A 23334-nucleotide genomic window follows, 5' to 3' on the forward strand; every position below is an offset into this window, starting at 1 on the left:
GCAGAGGATGGCTGGGTACTATGGAACATTACCCAGCAAGGAATCCACATCTTTAGGTGAGAGATGATAACATTAAAAAAAGCTTTGCCATGGATTTCTTTAAATTCCACTACTAATGTCGGTACAACTTGTTAATCTTTATTAATTTCCTTGACCACAGGTCTACTGGATGGTACTGAAATATGTCAAATACAAAAATTGTGCACATCTTGAAATATATATATATTTAATGAAAGGACCGAGATTCCTTCAAACTGCAATAAAAACAAGCAGGCAATTTAAAATGTTTATTTCATAAATATTTATAAATATAAAAAGCATTTTTCCACTAAACAAAATGTTCAAGTCATCCCAAACATATCCTTTAAAAATGAATTTTAGAAAATATGAAACACTTTCCAGTTAAATAGTTATAAATATAATATATGGTCAATTTTATGACTGTTATTACTTGTCCAAGGCATTAAATGTTGCAAAAAGTATTTGAAAACATTAGGTGTAACAAAATTGCAGGGGTATCTTTTAAAGCCCTGCATTGAAATAATTAGCTACAAGCACACACAAAAATTCAGTGTTATTCAGATAAGATTTTATATATGGACTGATAAAGCCTGACTAGACCTTATGCAAGAAAGCTCAACTTTACCTGACATATTAATAAGGGGTAATGGGTGTGTCAGCATAATGGCTTCCTTTTGTCAATTAACTATCTCTCTCCGATGTATCTGATGTAAAACTGGGCTTTCTCTGTAAGCATAGTCAGTGTACCCATACGTAAACTTAATTATTGATTCAAAACAGACTGCTCAAGTTCATTATTTACTTAAGGTTCAAAAACAATCCTGAAGTTATGCCAATTTGCTGAGATTTAATTCCTCCCACTGAAGGGCAAAGCATGTAAACTTTTGCTGTACCTTGTGAATTTGGGGTTTCAGCTTCTGATCAAAAGCTAAGATTTTCTACCTCAATACACCCAATTTAAAAATACATAAATCTCAAACCTGCCATTTCTGAGCAAATGATTACAAATTTATAGTTTTTCAAAATAAAACCATTAAAGTTGTGTGCTCGTGTATAGACTGATCACAGGATTAAGATTTTAGTCATTTATAATGCACTCAAAAAAAAGCACAAAAGTTGATTTATGTTGTAATTAACTTGGTGTTTATCCATTCATTTTTAAAGAACCAAAGTTGTAGAAAGTATTTTAAAAACACATTGGGAATTGTCTGCTTGAATAAAAACAGGCAAGGCAAACACATTTATTAAATTAAAGGAAGAACCACAGTAATGTTAATCAAATAAGAAATCAGTTACTTGTGGCAATGCCCTAATTAACTGTCCCTCAATCAAATGTTAATTTACAATAAAAACCAAATCAGTTAACTCAGTTTATTAAAAAAAAGCTTATTTCACAGCAGTAAGAGGTTTCCCATTACCTATTTTCATTATCTAATTTTAATCTGTCCCATAACTGTAACTTGTATAACCAAACTTTTTCCATCTCCGTTTCTTGCCAATTGAGCGGTCAGACCCAGACATTAAGACGAGATTAGCAGCATACAACCAAAAGGATTGGTGCCAGAATGATGCTGCGTCAATTATACATAAAAATTTTTGTTGCATTCTCAGTGTGGCTGTACTCTCTTCCACACCAGTACCTTTCAGTATAGTGATATGAACTCTCACATGTCCAGTTATGCTTAAAAGCATGTGCCATGCCAACTGTAGCATTCATAAGTGAGGATTCCCAGTTATTTTACAATAAATTGTGGGGAGATTATTCTTTCTACCTGGCCAACCTAACCTATTTATAGCATTATCCAATTTAGTCAATTATTTAAAAAGTATATGCATTATTGTTTGAATATTTTGTGCCTGTAGCTTTTGACATCATTTGGGAAGTGTTGTTTATGTATGACATATTTCCAATGCTCTAATTTGTATGGTCTCAAATGTAGTTTGGATGCTATGCAAATCTTTAGTTTTTAATGACATTTTACCCAGAACTCATTTCCTGTAACTAATTAGGCAAATGTGTTTGGAGCTGCAACATCCAGTTGCTACTTACCCAGTTGACAAATTCATCTGAAAATGTAGGTACAATTATGAGCAAAATTCCTTAGAGATACAAGTAGTGGCCCCATACTCTCACCCATTTCAGCAACAAAAAGCTCTACACAGGTTTTCAATAACAAAGAGCAAAACAAAACAGTAATAGGTTATCGCATGGAATTATGAAGATGGAGTGCTTGACCCCCCCCCCGCATCAGGTCACGGAACCAGGAAGAAAGTACTTAAATGGCCAAAAAGAACTTTGAAATAAACTGGTTCCTGTGAAAACTTCATTACCAACTTGGAAGCGAAGCACGCATTTAGGCTTAGTTAAATGTTTCTGCCACGCTGTTAATAAAAGAAGGAATTTACCACAAAATAGTAAATGGGATGCCAACATCTATTTGCCAAACGATAACTGACATTTATGTAGCCAAGCCACAAATGGCAAACTAGAGGGCAAATTAATTACTGCATCGCCAGTACATGCCAATGCCTAAAACTGACTATGACATTTGCCACATTAGCAGATTTATCTTGCATGCAGGAGTCAGTAGCGTTAGAAAGGCGGTTAGCCTGCTTTTTGTAATTACAACCCAAGTCTGCATAATTTCCTTCTGATATGTTGAGAAAAGAACTTGTATATCATGTTATCACATCTCTTAGAAATATCCCAAGCACTTTGCATATAATGAATTCCTTTAAATGCAATCACAGTTCTTGTGTAGCTACAGTTCTTGCGTAGCTATGCATCTTACACTTTATGTACAATAGCTTGTACTCTTTGCAAGTGATTTTCACGTGTGAGCAGTTAACGGGTAGGCAAAGGGCAGGACAAGCCAGCAGTGGATCTGTGCGATTTTGCAGGTATGCATTTTATTAACATGTGGTACGCGAGCTGCTAGTGCAAAACGCACTCCATGTAGGAAGCTTGACAATTTGGAGGTGGGAAATGAGGTGGCATGGCTGCTTTACAAGGGCCTGCAACTGCAAATTAACATGAGCCGGGGTGGGGGTGCTCTCTTTTTGTGTGGAACAGTGGAGCAGCAGGCAACATCAATTCAGCACCTACAGCAGCAGCTGCAAGCACTTTCAAATCACTGAGATGAAAAATACCCACGACCTATTGCAAAAATAAAGTCTTCAAAAGCTGTAGACAGCTTTGTCCAAGAGTAACAGGAGAAGCACTTTAAATATCGCTCCAAATGGCCAACTCCTAATGTACCTCACATGGTTGGTGGGTGGGAGCAGGACTTGACAGTATCAGGCATTAAGGGTGGAAAATGGTGTTGGGAGCTAAACAACAACATCTCTTGACCCCTGTACACATATTCATGAGGCTTCCACCTGTTTCAGACAAGAGCTCTGTCCACCATGATTCATGTCTGAAAATTTTACCGCACATAAAAGCAACGGAAAATGGATGGGACGAGCAGCTGGTTTATTTTCAGACCACTGGAGATGAAAAATACCCACGACCTATTGCAAAAATAAATCCCCTTTTTTGAGTGCAAATGGGGAAGCAACGAGACATAAATCACCGCCCTTGTCTGGGGCACTTTCTAATTCTGAATTGTATTTGGTTCTCAAAGAATCACTTGGACTGGACTGCAGGAACTTTAACCCGTCCTGGTCCCAATGGTTAATTTGAGTGAGTTGCTGTCCACTTGACCGACCTGTCCTTGATTAATGCTAGAAAGGGTTAGAAAGCTTGCTATCCTTGGACACGTGCCAGTAACTAACAATGCCCCATTTTGATCTATAACTAATTTGTGCTTTGTTTTGGTAAGATCATAAGATTAGTTGGATAAAGATGACGCTTTGGCACGTTTGACCTCGTCGTTCTAGAATACCAACACTATTATCTTCCCATTACACCATCTTGCCATTTCTTAAGAGTCCAGTGCCCTGGCCTCAACCAACCTTTCTGACAATCCATTCCAATTACTGACTACCTTCTGCCTAAAGAAATACTTCCTGGCATCTGTCCTGAAAGTTGATGTTTAATCCTCCCTATGGTGACTGCAAAAGTGCATAGCTCTCCTGGTAATTGATTATTCCAGATTAAAGCTCCAGAATCTGTTACCTGCTGAACACTGAAACAAAGCAATTTAATTCGGTTTCCTAGTAGTTCAGCTGCACTTGTTTGCTTATTGGAGCCGTCAGAGATCAGATCTGCACAGTACTCGTGGCATTATCCTCATCACAAATCTTGACTGAAAGACTATTAGAAGCACAAAAAAGCAAAATGCAGGGTACCTAACAGCTAGCAAATACAACAGTGAAAAAGTAATGAGCACATGGTCAACCTGTAACTGTCCAGGAGAAAAAATATATTTCCAAACTAAAGTATAGTAAAATTTCATTCACATATAGATCTCCTTGCCCTCAGTGATGCCGAGATTAATACGTGCTCAGTATTCATGGCAACAGTTAAACATGTTGATATGACATTACATTGGAGACGTGGTCTATTCACAGAACACTCAATACAGAATCCTTCAAATGATGCTGGAGAATCTCTTTCCCAGCAAGGCATGCACTTTGAGTACTGGCTTTAGAATACAAACCAGTATAATTTAGAGTGAAAACAATTCGGGTTTTAAATAGCATGTGGGAGGTGTGTGAAAGTAAACAGGTTCTACGTGACTTTGAAAGTCTATTTTGAGAAATTTAAGCCTAAGAAAAGAAATGAATACTGCAACTTTCAATCACTGAAATTTATGACAAGGCTAAGGTAAAATAAAAGAATTGTTATACATTAAATTGAGTTTGAAGAACAATCTTGTCAATCAGCTCAACCAGTGAAAGTACATGAGATGTTCATCACATTGTACAAGTTATGCTTAGTGCCATGTTTTCATGTGAAAGTTTATAGGTTTCTTTGAAGAATTCACAGCACACATTCAATATTCCTCTCCCAGTGACACTGGGGAATGCTCGGTTTTGTTTTTTTCACTCTGCAGGCTGCATAAACTCAGCAGTGAACAAGGCTTCTGCATACTCCTCACACACACCCTGCAATTCAGCTGCTACATCATCTAGACCTTCTTCCATTAGCTCTTCAGCCAAGCTAGGAAAAAGAAAAGAACAGGACATATCAGCAAAGTTATCCAGTGAACTTATATGGATTCAAGTTAACTGTGCAATAACTGGCATGCTTATCAGAGATTAGCAGGTAGCCTTGGAGTATGAAAATACATTTATTACTTCAGTTTTATCAGTCTGCAATAATATTCTTGCTTATGTGTTTTTCCAATCATTTCAATGTTTAAAGTTTCCCCAGAGAAAACTAAACAGTAAATAATTCAGCATCCCATTTCAAACCAAGACAATGGCTGGAATTTTATCTTGGAGGCGGGTAGGGAGTGGGGGATGCAATGCGGGCGGGAAACCTAAGAGAACGGGTTTCCTCAGCCCATGCCAAATTTAACACCAGGACCTGATTAACATTTAGCTTCTTAGTTTCCCGCCCTCAGCCAGGCAGATGGAGAGGCTGGCTGACTGTCGGGCGGGTAGGCCTGCGGTACCAGGCCGCAGAGAGGAGGGAGGGAGGTATTGGGGGCGGGGGGGGGGTCGAAGGATAGAGGTCATGGATGGGTTGGAAGGCTGGACCAGAACGGGGCGGGGGGGGGGGGGGGGGGTGTGGAGAGAATCGGAGGCTAAAGGCCTCGTGGCGGGGAGGGGGTAGGAGATCGGAATGGTCGGGGGGGGGGGGAGTGGGGGTGGGTTAAAGAGTCCGATCGCGGGGGGTTGGCAAGGCAGGAATGCTGGATCCAGTAGGTAAATGGAAAGGCCTTCCTTTAGCTGCCGGATTACCAGAACCTAGGAAACCCGGCCACCCAGAACTAAATTTAAAATGGAGCTTCAAGATGAGGCATGCAGCCTCATTATAATATTTAAAGTGCCAACCTGCCCTCAGTGAAACCAGAAGTGGGTGGGTTGGAGGCAGGATTCAGATTTTTTAAACTTTAAGCTCCCACCGACCCAAACCGGGATTAAAATTCCCCCCAATGTTTCATATAAAGACTAGATGCATTAAATAAATGTTATAGTAGGTTGACAAGTCATTTAACAAAATAGAACATAAACTGAAGATGAAAACTACCGAACTGGACTAGAGGTTTATTGGATAATATTGTGCAGTCATACATGGTGTGCGAAGTTTAATCACACCAATCTACGTAATCTCCAGGGCTCTAACTTCAATGTGGGAACCACATTTTCATTAAATACACTTAACAAGTACAGCTTTTCATTCATCAATATGTCTCAAACTCTTCACTAGCAGAACTGTGCCTGTTATTACTTACCCTTTAACACTCAGAAGCACTAGGGATTGCTTTTATATTAACACCATAACACCACAAATATTTCTTTAATTCTAATTTGAACAATTTCACATGGCACGTAAAGGTATTGCATCATGTTAGCTTCCGTATAAATGGGACATTTGAGCTTGTAAACATTTTCATATGACTAAAATCAAGAGTTACAATATTATATATTCGTTATCGTTCTGTACCAAGCACCCCTCAATGGTGTCGAGGGTAGTCAGATACCTTTCAGATATCTGCCAATGCCACTCTGTAACCAGCCAGCAGAAGTTACAAAAGAGCCACTCAGGGAATTTTTATGATTCACCACTCTTCTGCCCCAGAAGAATCATTAACACTCAAGATTGAAATTTGCGGCTGGAAAAATTGCAGTTATGAATCTGTATCCTAGTACTCAGTAGAACAAAACATAAGCACACTAGTATGTATTACCAGTTTAAAAAACTTATCTCCAGAGTATTAAATCCTGGACAAAATTAAACAGCCATGTATAATTTTTAAGATTCATTCCAAAATAGATGTACATGTCATGTGCATATTTCATTCTTAAGTTTTAATTGTTAAATTGGGGAAAATTTTAAGCCACCATCTTGCCGGTGCTGAGAGGGCGGGTTCGGAGACGGGTCAGGTATCAAAATGGCAAAGATTGACAGCGGGTTCAACCTGCCTCCACGAGAGTCGCACAGGTGTCGGATCAGTCGGCGCAAAACGGACCTGACACCAAGCGGCAGGGGAGGCAATTCAAATCATTAACTGGGTTAACATCCAATTAACTGCTATTTTAAGGCTACATTTCAATTGTATGTGCTCCCCACAAGTTACCCGCTGCACGGAGAACACATCAGCTCACCATGTCGTGAGTTGAGTCTGCATTGCATTATCTGATTACCTGGCAGCTGCAGAAGTTCTATAAAGGTTACCATGTTGCAGCTGTTCACTTTCAGAGCTCAGAAACTGTTCGTTACTGCATTTGGAAGACATATACAGCCTACAGCAGCTTGCAAGTATTTGGAGCCAACTCTCTATCCAGTTCCACCTCATTGGACCAACCCCTCTCAGCATTCACAGATTTGCTTCTGTCATCTCTCTATCACCTGCCATCTATTACATAGAATGGGTATGGTTTACACTCTCTCACCTTGGTCCTCAGACTCTGACCACGAAGAGCCCGACCAGCAGCAGTACCAGGCACCCCAGCAGCCACAACAGCAGCAAGAGCGCCAACCTTCGCCTCAACCACCTGATGCTGCACAGGGCAGAGGGCATCAGCGCAGGGCTGGACTTTGCCAGAGGCGCTACCCCCAGCGCAGGGCTGGACTTTGTCAGAGGCGCTACCCCCAGCGCAGGGCTTACAGGCAGAGGATGAGCTTCCTCAACATGACTGAGCAGCAGTGCCAATGGAGGCTTAGGCTATCGTTCCAGGACATGGCGTCCATTTGCAGATTGCTGGAGCAAGAGCTGCAGCCCAGAGCAGCTGGTGGACACCCCTTGCCAGTAGCTGCGAAAGTCACCCTTGCCCTCAACTTCTTCGCCTCAGGCTCGTTCCAGGTATCTGCAGCAGACATTTGCAGCATCTCGCAGTCAGCTGCACACAGATGCATTACGCAGGTGACCGACGCCCTATTTGACAAGTCAGCAAATTCTATAAACTCTGCAAGTGATGAAGCCAGTGCTGCTGAGCGTGCGGATGGCTTTGTGGCTCTGGCTGGATTCCCATGGGTGCAGGGCATCGACTGCACACGTGGTCATCAGGGCACCCCATCATAGCCCAGCAGTGTTTAGCAACCGCAAAGGCTTCCACTCCCTCAATGTGCAGCTGGTCTGCAACCATAGGAAGATCATTCTCCACGTGTGCGCCAAGTTCCCTAGGAGCTGCCATGACTCCTACATCCTGCGCCACTCCACCGTTCCTCAGCTCTTCATACCTCCAAACAGTCTTTCCGGCTGGTTGCTTGGAGACAAGGGCTATCCATTAAAGATGTGGCTCATGACACCTTTGAGGAGGACAACAAACGAGGCTAAGGAACATTCTAATTAAAGCCTGATCTCCACAATAAGTGTCATAGAGCAGATGATTGGGTTGCTTAAAATGCGCTTCAGATGCCTGGACAGATCTGGAGGAGCCCTGCAGTACACACCAGCCAGGGTCTCCAGAATCGTTGTGGTCTGCTGCGCCCTGCACAACATAGTGCAGCAGCGAGGCTTATCTCTGCATGAGGAAGAACGCGCAGAGTGCACAGCCTCTTCAGAGGAGGAGGATGAGTTTGAGGACAACGATGAGAAAGACCTTGATCAGCCGGCAGTACCAATGCCACCAGTACACGAACATACTGCTGCCCGTGAGGCCAGGAATCACCTCATCATGGCCAGATTTAGCTAAGTTCACGCACATGCGTTGGCACATTGGCATCAGCCCACATCAACACCATTAACCATCCCTACAATGACCAGTCCTACCTCATCAATCTCACCACCATTGATGGAGATTAAAGTATCCCTGACCATCCACTCTGCCACTTCCAAGTGTCAACACACATTTGCGAAGAAACAATATTTGAACGAATTACAGATTTATTCCAGATTAAAAGTAACAGAAACTTGTTATTAACATTGAAAGAAACACCCAAGTGACTACGCTCGTGACTCTATTTGTGTGTCATCTTTCTTTTCCGAGTGCTTCTAAGTGGTGCAACCCCTGTGGCTTCAGCAGAGGTAGCGGCAGCCTACTCACTTCCCTGCTGCATCTGCTTAGATACCTTTGGCGGTCGTCCTCTGGGTTTTGGCGCCTGTGTGGGCCCCGCCAAAGTGTGCTCCTCCTGCGACTGTGCAGTGGCGGACTTGGTCATCGCTGTCCATGGAGGCATCTGGGGCTCTGATTGAGGGGTAGGCAAGGTGGTTGAAGTGTGAGTGCTTGGAGAGTAGCCTCCACTTCCATGTGCCTTCCCACCATCATCCCTCTTATGGGCCACCCGCACTTCTCTGCTAGCAAGAAGCTGGAGAGCACCTTCCTTCACATCAGTGGGGCCATGAGGACCCATGTTTATACTGTCATTCCTCCTAGCAAGGACCTTTATGAGCATCTGGTTTCTCTCCTCCATAGATGCCCATCTACCCTCCATAAATGCCCATCTATTTTGAAAGGAGACCATGTGCTCATGCGACTGGTGCATTAGGTCCTCCATGCAGGTGACCATCCTATCCACTGCTGACCCTGCCTCCACCATCTACTCTTGCTCACGTGTGATGTGCAAGACACCAGGTTACAGCACTACTCTATCTTGCGACGGATCCACTGAGGTGATTGGATCTGTGCTGGTGCTGGTTTGCCTTGTCTCAGGTGACGCTGCGCCCTCAGTGTCTGGCGCCTCCTCTGAGGTGTGCTCTTGCTGTTCCTCATGGACATTGGGGGGGGGGGGCTCTTGCTGGACCTGTGGGAGAGTAAAGACATCAGTTAGATATATAATATGTACATGCATACACATACCATTATGAGCAATCAATGAGCAATCAATTCCTGTTGACAGCAGCCCCCATATGAGTGATTGATGAATGACATGTAGGTGTATGGGAAATGATTCTGGCACCAGGTTGTTCAGATGAGCCCCTCTCTCTGTCCCCCACTTCCAGCTGGTCCACCAGTCCAGTGATCTCCAGGGCAGCTTCCTCTGCAGGAGTCAGAATGGCCAATGATTGAGGCCCACCTCCCGTTCTCTCCCTCTTGTTGTTGGCTCTCTTCTCCTGCAAGGAGGGAAAGAGAAGGTTGAGTGAGACTGATGGAATGAGTGTAAGGAATGGATGTGTTAGATCTTTATTGGGAGCCTATAATGGAGTGGGTTTGCTGTAACAAGTCGCATCCTTTACTGTTGCAAGTTGGTGTCATTAAATTAGGATGAGGGTGAGTGTGAGGGGTGCATAGAAAGATGGGGATGCAATAATGTAGATAGAGAGGGATGGGTGAAGGTCAAAGGGATGTTGCATCGAGTTGCAATGTGCAGGAGTAGGGTTGGGAATGCCGAGTGATGGGGAAGTGATAACAGGTACAGCAGCATGTAAGTGTGGCTTTATACTCACTTTTCCAGATCGTAGAAGATCATGAAAACGCTTGCGATACTGAACCCAGGTCTACCTGCCTGTTACCTCCTCAGGCTGCCTTGGTCTCCTGGGGAGGTCTCTTCCACCCACTGGCAGGGAAGAGAACCTCCCTGCGTGCATGGACTCCCTCCACAGGAACATGGAGGGAGTCATCACTGAAGCGAGGAACAGCCCGCTGCCTTTCTGAGGCCATTCTTAGAGCAGAAGGTGGTATATCTGTAATGCACGCTTTAAATGGAGCTAATGAAATGAAGTGGAGCCATGAGCCCTTTAAATATACCGGCAAAAGAAGCATCAGCGCGGACGTCACCTGACCTGCACTTTGTAATAGGGTCGGGGATTGCAAAGGGCGGGCTTAACAAGGCCCATTAACGGGAAAAAAAAAATTCTAGGCGGGATGTAGACGACAACGACCTCTCCTGCCCCGGTCCCACCTCGGTCAGCAAGATCGTGGCCTTAGTCACAGCACTTACTAATACAGAGCATATTTTCCTTCAATCTCTAATGCAACAAAAATACTGGAGAATAAAATGGAAACCCCATTTCTACACCCATACTTTTGTTCACATTAGCACTTGAAGGAAAATATATCCCGTAATGTTTCTATTAGACAAATATTACGTATGTTTACATACTTTTTCCGGCCTTTCCTTCTTTATCTATATCTCTCTGAATTTTGGCAACTCCAACAGTTTACGTAGTAGAATATAAATTCTTTAATAGGACCATATCACCTTTGTAAGACAGCTATAATTGTTCCAATTTTAAAAGATCAATTAGCTGTGTCCCCATGGACCAGTTAATCAAAAGCCAATTCCTTCTGAAAATGTTTGAGTTCAAAGTTCCTGAAAGACTGAACTATTTTAAACTTTAAAAAAATTCAGATCAAAGCCTCTGTCTTCATTAGTAGATCTTCCTGCTGTTTTTGTTCTGCAATGTTTAAATGCTATAGCTCGTTCAAATTAAAAATTTCAGGCTGGTTAAGTTCTCTCAGCAGGTACTGAAGCGTAATGGTATCCTTCCACCAGTTACTTAATTTCACAAAAACATTTATAATTTCTTCAGATGATCTAACACAAAATTAATTTTACTAAAGATAATGCATTAACCTTCACAGAATCTTGAAGCAGAGAGGCAAATTTATTTAACCAAATGACACGCCGTAAAATTATGTTGGGTATTTTTAGAATGAATGACAAGACACAACACAAAGACAATGTCATTATGAACATTAATTGCATACAAAACAAATCAAATTAAATCTACATTAGATACTAAATTTACCATGTAATAATTGTCTAAATTTAAGAGTTGCAGCTATTTAGCAAGCTATCTAACAGAAAACAAAGAGTTGGGACAAATGGTTCGTTCTCAGGCTGGCAATCAGTAACTAGTGGTGTTCCGCAGGGGTCAGTGCTGGGACCCCAACTCTTTACAATCTATGTTAACGATTTGGAGGAAGGGATCGAGTGCAACATATCCAAGTTTGCCGACAATACAAAGATGGGAGGGAAAGCAGTGAGTGAGGAGGACATAAAAAACCTGCAAAAGGACATAGACAGGCTAAGTGAGTGGGCAGAGATTTGGCAGATGCAATATAATGTTGGAAAGTGTGAGGTTATGCACTTTGGCAGAAAAAATCAAAGAGCAAGTTATTGTCTAAATGGAGAGAAACTGCAAAGTGCTACAGTACAAAGGGATCTGGGGGTCCTGGTGCATGAAACACAAAAAGTTAGTATGCAGGTGCAGCAGGTGATCAGGAAGGCCAATGGAATCTTGGCTTTTATTGCAAGGGGGATGGAGTATAAAAACAGGGAAGTCTTGCTGCAGTTATACAGGGTATTGGTGAGGCCACACCTGGAATACTGCGTGCAGTTTTGGTTTCCATATTTAAGAAAAGATATACTTGCTCTCGAGGCGGTTCAGAGAAGGTTCATTTGGTTGATTACAGAGATGAGGGGGTTGACGTATGAGGAAAGGTTGAGTAGGTTGGGACTCTACTCATTGGAGTTCAGAAGAATGAGAGGCGATCTTATCGAAACATATAAGATTGTGAGGGGGCTTGATCGGGTGGATGCGGTGAGGATGTTTCCACTGATGGGTGAGATCAGAACTAGGGGGCATAATCTTAGAATAAGGGGCTGCCCTTTCAAAACTGAGATGAGGAGAAACTTCTTCACTCAGAGGGTAGTAAATCTATGGAATTTGCTACCCCAGAGAGCTGTGGAAGCTGCAACATTAAATAAATTTAAAATGGAGATAAACATTTTCCTAGCAGATAAGGGAATTAGGGGTTACGGGGAGAGGGCAGGGAAGTGGACGTGAGTCTAGGTTCAGATCAGCCATGATCCTATTGAATGGTGGAGCAGGCCCGAGGGGCCGTATGGCCTACTCCTGCTCCTATTTCTTATGTTCTTATATGAAAAGCATTGAAGCCTGATCTTCATTTTGAAATAGATATTCTAGTTTAAACATGCAAATGTCAAAGAAAATACAGTAAGTAACTACAATTAATACCTTCTGTATGTTCACAATTGGAAACAAATTCTAAAAACTTGCAATTTGTTTGGCATCATCTCAAAACGATGCAATTTTCGCTTAGTTTTGTGTCCCTTTGTGTCTTTTGTCAATAAAACTGCATTATCTTCTTCACAGATGTCACAAAACAGTCAAGTGCAGTGTCAAAACCATATTTTTGTTAACTATACATTAAAAAACTTTGCAAATGCTGGAAATTTAAAACAAAGCCAGAAAATGCTGGAAATAATCCACTATGAAGCACATCATCCCCTTCTCTCCTTTCCTAAAGGTACAATTCCCTCCAGAATACACATGATCATTATTCTATATTCTGAACAGTTCACAAGAAGGGCCTGCACCCGAAACATAAACGTGTCTGTTCTCTCCACAGTTGCTGACTGATCTGCTATGTGTTTCCAGCATTTTCTGCTTCTGGCACAGTATCCACTGCTCACATTACAGTTCTCTTTGCACTGGGAATGCCAAACACAGAATGGATATTTCTGTTGCTGAACATCTCCATTCTGTTTGCAAATCTGATCTTGGTTTACCTGTGGTTTAACAATTCAACTCCCATTTCCACTCCAACCCAATTTGAATGAATGAAATCGTTTCCTTTTGCAATTGCTAAAAACTGGTTACACTGCCCATACTAGAAAGCTAGTTTAAAAATATATTATGTTTATAATTACTTTTTAAGTGAAGTCATAAATGACAGATAAACTAAATGAGATAACAGCTATAGCTTAACATAATGGAAAGTAGTGATGAAACCTGGAAAAACCTCAACTGATTTTGCGAAGTAATAATGACATATTTAAAAACTAATACTGGTACATAAAGTAATATTATCTAAACAAACTAAGGACTGTATATGGTGAAGAGATCGCAAAGTCTCTGAAGAATGGACTCAGTCGGGAATATTTTGTAGACTTTATGGGATTTTTCTGAGGGTATTTTTCCTGTTATGGGATCGCCCTGTGCAGATACATGAAAGACTGGTTTTGTTAAAACTCCAGAGAACGCATGGCAGTATGTATGGGTTCGCCCGACAGTCCTGGAAAAAGGGGGCCATTGAACTTGATTAGAAAAACCACTAATATGCAAGAGCACTTCTCACCTCCATCGCAGAAGAGAAGCAGAACAATGAACCCACTGGCCTCACCCAGCCAAAAGGGAGCCAGTTTTTTCCCAACACAAAGACCGAAAGATATGTCCCAGACTTGGGGCCATTAACCCAATACGCATGGGTCCGAGGATGACTCATCACAGATTAAGCACCGGAGTGCGCAGAAGCAAAAGGATTTTAAAGATTGGCAGGAAAAGATAGGGACTACTATAAAGATAGACTCTTTTCCACCACTCTCTCTCTCTCGCTCCCTGCTCCTACAAGATCGAACTCACAAGAATCACAGAAACCCCACAGTGCAGATAGAGGCCATTTCGGCCCATCGAGCCTGCACCGACATATATCCCACCCGATCCCCGTAACCTCTACACCAACACATATCCCACCCTATCCCCGTAACCCCACGTATTTAATCCCCCTAACACTAAGGGTCAATTTATCATAGCCAATCAACCTAACCTGCACATCTTTGGACTGTGGGAGGAAACCGGAGCACCCGGAGGAAACCCACGCAAACACGGGGAGAATGTGCAAACTCCACACAGACAGTTGCCCGAGGCCGGATTCGAACCCGGGTCCCTGGCGCTGTGAGGCAACAGTGCTAACCACTATGCCACCGTACCAGAGAAGCCGACGAACAGAGCAATCGAAACTGACCATGTGTGGGGGTAAGCATAGTCTCTCAGAAGTGAAGTTTTTGGGCTATTCCGAGGGTGGGAGCTTGGTTTGGTTCAGCCAGGCGAAGGGGTAGGGGTGGAGTTAGAGTCCACCATAGCAACAAGGGAATTACTGCTTGTTATAGTCCCCAGTTTTGTACTGTACGTATGTTGATTGTAACCTGGATTTTATTCTCCACAGGGACAGTGATTTTGTTTAGTAGAGCATGTTTTAGCCAGTGTAAGTTAGACCAAATATCAGTTTGATTTTTCACCGAAGCATTCCTGTCCGTCACTTATTTCATTTACACTCAGAATAATAATTCCCGGGTAAAGAACTTTCGTAAGGCGGGGGCGATTCGAACCGTCCGTCCAGCAATTGGGCTAGGATCAAAACCCGCTTACAATGGTCAGCATTACTTGTCCAGTAAAAAAACTAAATTACCTTTCAGTAATTAACCATGGGTTAAAGTTTCCTACAGCCTCATGCGAAATCATTTTTAGATACTGGACAAATCTCTCACGGTAGTTCAGTATACTTTGAACCATTTTTTGTGGTATAGAGAGTGCAGTACCACCCTGCTTTTTCCTGGGTAACTTCTGGGACAAAGGTTCCAACACTGAAGCAGGCTCTGGCCTTCCACTCCATTCCAAGTCCTCAGCAGGGCTAAATTAAAACATGTAAAGGTTATGACAATAACACATTTATTTTCATTAAAGCAACCGTAAACATGATCTTGGCCATAAATGATAACTGACAGGAAAGTTATATATTCAAAGATTTCTCACTGAATATGAAACCGATTTGCTTGTATATCAGTCCACTGGGTTTTACCTAAATAACTTTAAAAATAAAACATTTTTTGGGAGGGGGAGAGAAAAAGAATATCACAACCAAATCCACTTTCTATCGTGTCCATGTATGCTTTCGTCCCTACCCCTCCTCAAGTTGTTTGTTTGATAAGTGGGGCAAGTGACATTACAATCAAAAGGAACGTTAAGAGAAGTTAGTTAAGCTAAAGGAGAACCAATGCCGGGACCTGACAGGATACACCCCAGGATCCTGGGGAGACGGTTTAGCTCAGTTCATTAAAGGGCTTGCTTATTTTCTAGCTTCAAGTTCTGATGAAGGGCCTACAACTGAAAAGGTAAGCCTGTATTTTCTCTTTACAGATGCTTATTAACCTATGTGTTATTTTATTATATTAGCTGTACTCACCTGATCCTGCACATATGAAAGCAAGAATGCTCTGGTTATCTTAAAATGTTTGCGTTCATTCTATAACAGTAGCAATAACAACTTGCATTTAACATAGTGAAACATCCCAAGGCGCTTCTCAGGAGTGTTACCAAACACAATTCAACACCGAGCTACACAGGAGATATTGGGCTGGATTCTGCTGTGGAAATAACAGTGAGGCTATCAGCGTTCACTGTTATTAAAGTGTAAATCAGACAGCAACTTCTGGCGACCGCACATGCGCAGGTAAACGTGGAAATCAGGAAGTTGCTGTCCGAGATAACTTGAACTATTAGTACCTGAAAGTTGGTCAGTGTTACTGGAAATATCTAGCTCCAAACTGAAGGGTACTTTAAAAAACTGTCAGTATTCATTGGCAAATAGTTTTATATCCCAGATGCTGTCAATAAATACTGATATTAATACTATGATTTACAGTAACCATTTTTCAATGGAAAACGCAGATTTAATTGTTTTCCAGATCTCTTTAGTCAATGAGCTAAAAGTTTTCAGTAGCTCCGATACCAACTTAAAGAAATAAAACATATTGGACCATTAAAAACCTCAATTTGTTCCATCTAAATTCCACTTGGAGGATTTTCAAAAACAGTTGCCAAAATGCTGAGGGAGGGAGGAGTAAGAGTAAACCTGATGTTGTTCAATAACTGGTCAAAGAGCATGTTTAATTCATTGGTTGAAAGGCTAGGGAATATAAAATTTAAATTCTTCAAAACAGCTGGAATATAGTTTATAAAATTTTACTTATTTTATTTGATGCTCTGGTGAAGTGCTTCATATAACATGGACATTTACTATATTTTATATACTAAAATTTAACATTCACAAGCTACGTACACAGTACTAGACATATTTCTTTACATTCCCTCCCTGTTTGTTCAACATCGAGTCCTGGATGACTATAAATTTCCTCCAACTATATATTGGGAAGATTGAAGCCATTTTCTTCGGTCCCCGCCACAAACTCTGTTCCCTAGCCACCGGCTTCATTCCTCTCCCTGGTCACTACCGGAGGCTGAACCAGACTCTTCACAACCATGATGTCCTATTTGACCCAGAAGTGAGCTTCCGACCACATATCTGCACCAGCACCAAGACCACCTACTTCCACTTCCGTAACATCGCCCGTGTCCACCCCCACCCTCAGCTCCAGTGCTGCTGAAACTTTCCTCCATGCCTTTGTTACCTCTAGACTGGACTATTCCAACGCTCTCATCTGGCCTCCCATCTTCCGCCCTCCATAAACTTGAACTCATCCAAATCTCTGCTACCTGTATCCCAGCTCGCACCAAGTCCCGCTCGCCAAGTCCCAATCGCCAAGTCCCATTCGCCAAGTCCCATTCGCCAAGTCCCAATCGCCAAGTCCCATTCGCCAAGTCCCAATCGCCAAGTCCCGTTCGCCAAGTCCCGTTCGCCAAGTCCCGTTCGCCAAGTCCCGTTCGCCAAGTCCCATTCGCCAAGTCCCATTCGCCAAGTCCCATTCGCCCACCACCCGTGTTCGCTGACCTGCATTGGCTCCCGATTCAGCAAGGTCTCGATTTTTCAATTATCATTGGTTTTTAAATCCCTCCATGGCCTTGCCCCTTCCTATCCCTGTAACCACCACCAGCCCTACAACCCTCCAAGATCTCTGTGCTCCTCCAATTCTGGCTGCTTGCTCATCCCCGATTTTAATCGCTCCAGCTCTGTCGGCCACGCCTTCAGCTGCCTGGACCCTAGACTCTGGAATTCCATCCTAAGCCTCTCAGTTCTCCTTGAAAATGCTCCTTAAAACCTACCTCTGTGCTTATATCTCATGTAGCTTGGTGTCAAATGTTGATAAAATAACGCTCCTGTAAAGTGCCTTGCGACATTTTACTATGTTAAAGGTGCTATATAAATGGAGGTTGTTGTTGTATTACTTTGTATTCGGGCAGTAATTTGCTATATGGAATTTTAAAAAAATTTGTGCAGCAAGTGAAAATGATGCAACTTTTTCTATTTATATTGTGTTGAATATTTGTACTAGCACAGCCTCACAAATTTAATACAGTCCCACAAAGGTTTTCCAGGAGGGACATTAGAGCTTTAAAGGCTCAGCTGGTTCACTGGATTAAAAAATTGGCCACAACAGAGTTGATCGTCTCATTGCATCTAACTTTCTAGATTCTCTGGTAGGAGCTATGGGGAACAGAAGGAATTGGATACTAGGTTCCAACTGTGGTTCAGCCAGAATGGCACCCAGGGTAGAGTCGATCCCTGCTTCTGACAAAAGCTGCTGTCAGCTCAGTTACCACCCTTGTCTACAGAATGGGGCCATGTTTACACCAAACATTTCAGCAATGAGACATGGAATTAGGATAATGTTTTAACTCCACTAATCAGAGACAAAAAAGATTGGTGAAATAAATTTACAAAGAATGTTGTATGTCGTATTGAATGATGGCTGTAAAAAGCCAGTTTTAACTGGAATTCTTGCCACATTTTATCCCATGAGGGATAGAAAAATACAACATAAAATGACACAAGAATAAATTAGAGGTTCCCCGAAGTATAATTTCACTATTGTGATTGCTAGCTACACTTGTCAAAGACTTTGGCTGCAGTTATCGGCCACGTTTACACTGATGCAAATTGGATTTGTATTCACATCACTGCAAAAGTGGCAGTATAATGTGCGAGACCATCTGTAGGAGGCCTGCTCATAATTAAGTTCCTAAGGCGAGCAGTACAAAGGCCAGCACCATATATGAAAGTGTAGCTTTTTGAAAAGTCAAGGAGATTAGCAGTCCTATAAAACACAAACAAAATACAGTCCCACTTAAAGGTGCGATATGGCCTTCCTCCAGGAATCCTACCTTAACCTTAGAGTCGCAGAAGCTCAAAATGAAGTGGGGTGGGTGCCATGCTGATAATGTTACAGCTGGAGGAACTGTGGGGCTGATTCTATACAAGATTATTTGGAGGGTAGGATATTGAGTCAATTATCAGCTTAGTCTATCATGTCTGCTCCTTTGAAGCCAACACTTTTTAAAAAACAGAACAAGCCCTAACCTGGAGCAAATGTCAGCAGCCATTTTGATTGGGTTAAGGACTTCCAACTTAATGACAAATCAAATCCCTGACAGAGCAACAAAATCACATCACCAAAGGAGACTGATCTGCTCATCGATAAGGCTAAGTTTAACAGCATTATCCTTTCTCCATTTAAAAAACAAAATGCTGCAGTTTTTTCAGGTTTCTAAATTATTAGTTCAAGTTTTCACAGGTTTCAAATAAAAAATATGGTCATCTTTAACTGCTCCCTTTGGAGACAAACATGACAAAGGAAATAACAACAGCAAATGCTGGGAGCACTCAGCAGGCCAGGCAGCATCCGTGGAGAGAGAAACAGAGTTAATGGGCTCAAATTTCCAAGCCCCTTGGAGGCGGGAGTGGGGGGAAAATTGCAGAATCGGGGGGCACGAACCCTTCCCGCCCCCAACCCGCCTCCATGCCCGTTTCCCAGGAGGCGGGTACCCGACCTGTGCTGGGAGCCGCCTCCCCGAGGCGGGAAGGGAATTAGTGTCAATTAACTGCCTGTTAACAGGTAGTTAACAAGCAGTTTTTGGCCTAATCCCTATTTTTAGCCCTGAAGTGTGGGCTGCCCGACGGCTGCAAACCACACCAAGTTAGCGAGGCGGACCGTCGGGCTTGAAATGTCCGGTGTTCAGGTGAGTGATGGGTGCATGAGTGCAGAGGTAAGTGCGTTTGGTGTGTGTAAAGTGTTTAAATAAGTTTTACTTACCTTTGCTTACTAATGTAGGCTTCCTTCCTTCAGGTCTCGGGAGTCCCTCATTTCACCGGCACAGAAAGCAGAATGGCCGCGAGCTGTCAAAAGTTGCAGCATTCAGCTTTCTGTTCTGGAGAGATCTCTAAATCAGCCTGAGAGGAAGGAATTAACTTAGAGTACAGGTTGTCAGTGTTTGACAGCTTCACAGAGCTGTCAAATGCTGATATTTCATCTGTCAAAAGCTCTTGACAGATGAAATGTCAATCCCTGACGGCACCTGTAACCGGGTGTCCCTTAATTGGCCTGCTGAGTCTGCTGGGCGGGCTCAACAAGGTCAATCAAGGGAAAATTGCGTGGGTTGGCCACAAATCGATGGAGGCAGGACTACAACCCAAAAAGTGGGAGTCCCGCCTCCATCACGTCCCAATTGACAAAATCCAGCCCAACGTTTCAGGTCTGTGACCCTTCATCAGAAGTGGAAAAGGTTAGAGATGTAACAGGTTTTAAGCAGGCGCAGAGGTAGGGGGAGGGAAGAGGAGGAAGGGACTGAAGGAACAGTCTGCATTCCAGTACATCGATGACTGTATCGGTGCTGTTTCCTGCTCTCGCCCTGAACTAGAAAATTTCATTCACTTTACTTCCAATTTCCACCCTTCCCTCACCTTCACATGGTCCATCTCCGACTCTTCCCTTCCCTTCCTTGACTTCTGTGTCTCCATTTCTGGCGATAGGCTATCGACAAACATCCACTACAAGCCCACCAACTCCCACAGCTACCTGGACTTCACTTCCTCCCACCCCGCTTCCTGTAAGGACTCTATTCCATTCTCCCAGTTTCTCCGTCTCTGCCGCATCTGTTCTGACGATGCCACCTTCCATACCAGTGCTTCAGATATGTCTTCCTTTTTCCTCAACCAAGGATACCCTCTACCGTGGTTGACACGGCCCTTGGCCGTGTCCGTTCCATTTCCTGCACTTCTGCTCTTACCCCTTCCCCTCCCTCCCGGAACCACGATAGGGTTTGCCTTGTCCTCACCTTTCATCCCACCAGCCTCCACATTCAACAGATCATCCTCCGCCATTTCCGCCACCTCCAACGTGATCCCACCACCAAACACATCTTCCCCTCACCTCCCCTTTCAGCATTCCGAAGGGACTGCTCCCTCCGTGACACCTGGTCCACTCTTCAATCACCCCCAACAGCCCTTCCCCTTCGCCCGGCACCTTCCTGTGCAAGTACAGGAGCTGCAACACCTGCCCTTTTACCTCCTCCCTTCCCACTGTCCAGGGCCCCAAACACCCCTTCCAGGTGAAACAGCGATTTACTTGTACTTCTTGCAATTTAGTATACTGTATTCGCTGCTCACGATGCGGTCTCCTCTACATTGGGGAAACCAAATACAGATTGGGCGACCGCTTTGCGGAACACCTCCGTTCAGTCCGTAAGGGTGACCCCGAGCTTCCGGTCGCCTGTCATTTTAATTCTCCGCTCCACTCCCACTCTGACCTCGGCCACTTACACTGTTCCAATGAAGCTCAACGTAGGCTTGAGGAACAGCACCTCATCTTTCGATTAGGCACTTTACAGCCTTCTGGACTCAACCTTGAGTTGAACAATTTCAGACCATAACCCCTGCCCCCATTTTTCAGGCGGCTGTTGATGATTCCGCCATCCCCATTTGCAACATTTAATCTCTCCTGCCTCCAACCCCAGCACAGACCGTTCCTTCAGTTCCTTCCTCCCCTCCCCCTGTCTCTGCACCTGCTTAAAACCGGTTCCATCTCCAGCTTTTTCCAGTTCTGATGAAGGGTCCCAGACCTGAAACGTTAACTCTGTTTCTCTCTCCACGGATGCTGCCTGGCCTGCTGAGTGCTTCCAGCATTTTCTGTTGTTATTTCAGATTTCCAGCATCCGCAATATTTTGCTACTGTATGACAGAAAGGAATCTTTTCTTGATACCATGTACAGGTGGTTGTAATGATGTACCAAGATGATAAGTGCATGGTTGATTGTGAACTTGGTGATGATACTTGGGAGTGATATTCAGGTAAATACAGGAAACTTTGTGTTATCCGGAGGCTAAATGTCCGGCAAGCTCGAGCCACCGGCAAAAACCAGGAGCCGTTTTTTTTCTTTTCGTTTCTTTTTTCTCAACAGTCAAGCTCTGCAAGGTCTGTAGCTAAGCAACAGCTTCAGCTAGAGACGCTTGCCGACTGTTTAGAAGCTGTTGCTAAGCAACAGGGTTTATTGATTCACACGGAGCTGAAAATCTCCGTATGTTTCAACTTAGAGCTGGAGTGTCCGGCAGTTTTGAGGGAACGGCAACAGCTCGGTCCCGTCGGTGCCGGATAGCACAAAGTTTCCTGTATTAGACATTTTGCCATTACAGTAGCCAAGTACAAACAATAGCAACTCCCATTGTAATATTTCAGTCAGTAGTATGGTGAGAGAGAGGGAGGGAGGGAGGGCTGGGTGTCACATAAATAAATTACTTTCATGAAACACTGCAATATTCACAACTTACTCAGCCTCCAAAGACTTCTGAATTATTACATCCAACGTTGGTTCACTTTGTTCAACAGTTCTGGTGATCCTGATCGGCCTTGGGGTATGTGGCTTTGTGTCAATTAAGACAAATTCTCTTTCTGTGAGAACAGAAATGCCAGTAGAACATTTTTCAGATGTAAGCAAATTTTGTTTCCAAGACATCAAAATACATGAACAGCAGGTTTCATTTCTTCACTTTATAAATGTGGTTGCCATATGTTGTTTCTAAAACCTAGCTTAATCTTGTTGGTTATCATAACATCATATAGACAGAAGTATTTCTGAACCACGATAGAATTTATTTTTAAACTATGACAATATTATTATTGACAACAAACAGTTTGTTTGAATAAATCATCCTGGCTGCTCAAAAGATTTATATTACATAAGGTGACTAGTAATTTCTCTTAAGTTTTCTTAATACCATAAATAACATAATTTTTACTATATTGCCTTATGGTTTCTCTTGTAAAACATACATATATTACACACACACACAGAGCACAGCTCTGAGCATCATACTTTGAAAAAGATATAGCAGTGGAGAAGGTGCATAAAAGATTTACAAAGACGATACCAGAACTGAGAGGTTATACTTATCAGGAAAGGTTGAACAGGCTGGGGACTTTTTCTCAAGAAAAGAGAGGTTGAAGGGTGACCTAACAGAAATGTGGCTGCAAACTGAATAAGAGTAGAAAATAAAACTATCGGGTTATATTATTTTTTAGGAGTGGTAGAATAGGTAAGAAGGGAGAAGTAGTGCTGAAAAGGATGGTGGAACTGAGAGTGGAAGAGGCACCAATTAGCCATCTTACTCTTTTTAGTTCTTCCTCCTTCTGATCTGTACTGTTTTTCTCTCCTCTATCCATTTTTAAAAATTCGTTAATGGGATGTGGGCGTCGCTGGCAAGGTCAGCATTTATTGCCCATCCCTAGTTGCCCTTGAGAAAATGGTGGTGAGCCGCCTTCTTGAACTGCTGCAGTCCGTG

The 23334-nt window shown here is 43.0% G+C and overlaps 1 protein-coding gene across 6 annotated transcripts in view; it reads right to left on the reverse strand.

The window, feature by feature from the left end:
• Positions 1-273: 273 nt before the first annotated feature.
• kiaa0753 (KIAA0753 ortholog) overlaps positions 274-23334 on the reverse strand; it is an 88803-nt gene continuing 65742 nt past the window's right edge. For 5 of the 6 annotated variants that reach the window (XM_085965046.1, XM_085965045.1, XM_085965042.1 and 2 more), the window contains 3 exons: positions 22324-22444; positions 15235-15456; positions 274-5128 (listed from right to left, as the gene is read on the reverse strand). In XM_085965046.1, the coding sequence (XP_085821172.1) occupies positions 5011-5128; positions 15235-15456; positions 22324-22444 (461 nt within the window). In that variant the 3' untranslated portion in view covers positions 274-5010. The remainder of the gene's footprint in view (positions 5129-15234; positions 15457-22323; positions 22445-23334) is intronic. The other variant, XM_085965047.1, reaches the window with a different exon arrangement.

The sequence above is a fragment of the Somniosus microcephalus genome, chromosome 22 (genome assembly GCF_052327205.1).
Source record: "Somniosus microcephalus isolate GS21.2 chromosome 22, FLI_Smic_1.0, whole genome shotgun sequence".
Taxonomy (NCBI): Eukaryota; Metazoa; Chordata; class Chondrichthyes; order Squaliformes; family Somniosidae; genus Somniosus; species Somniosus microcephalus.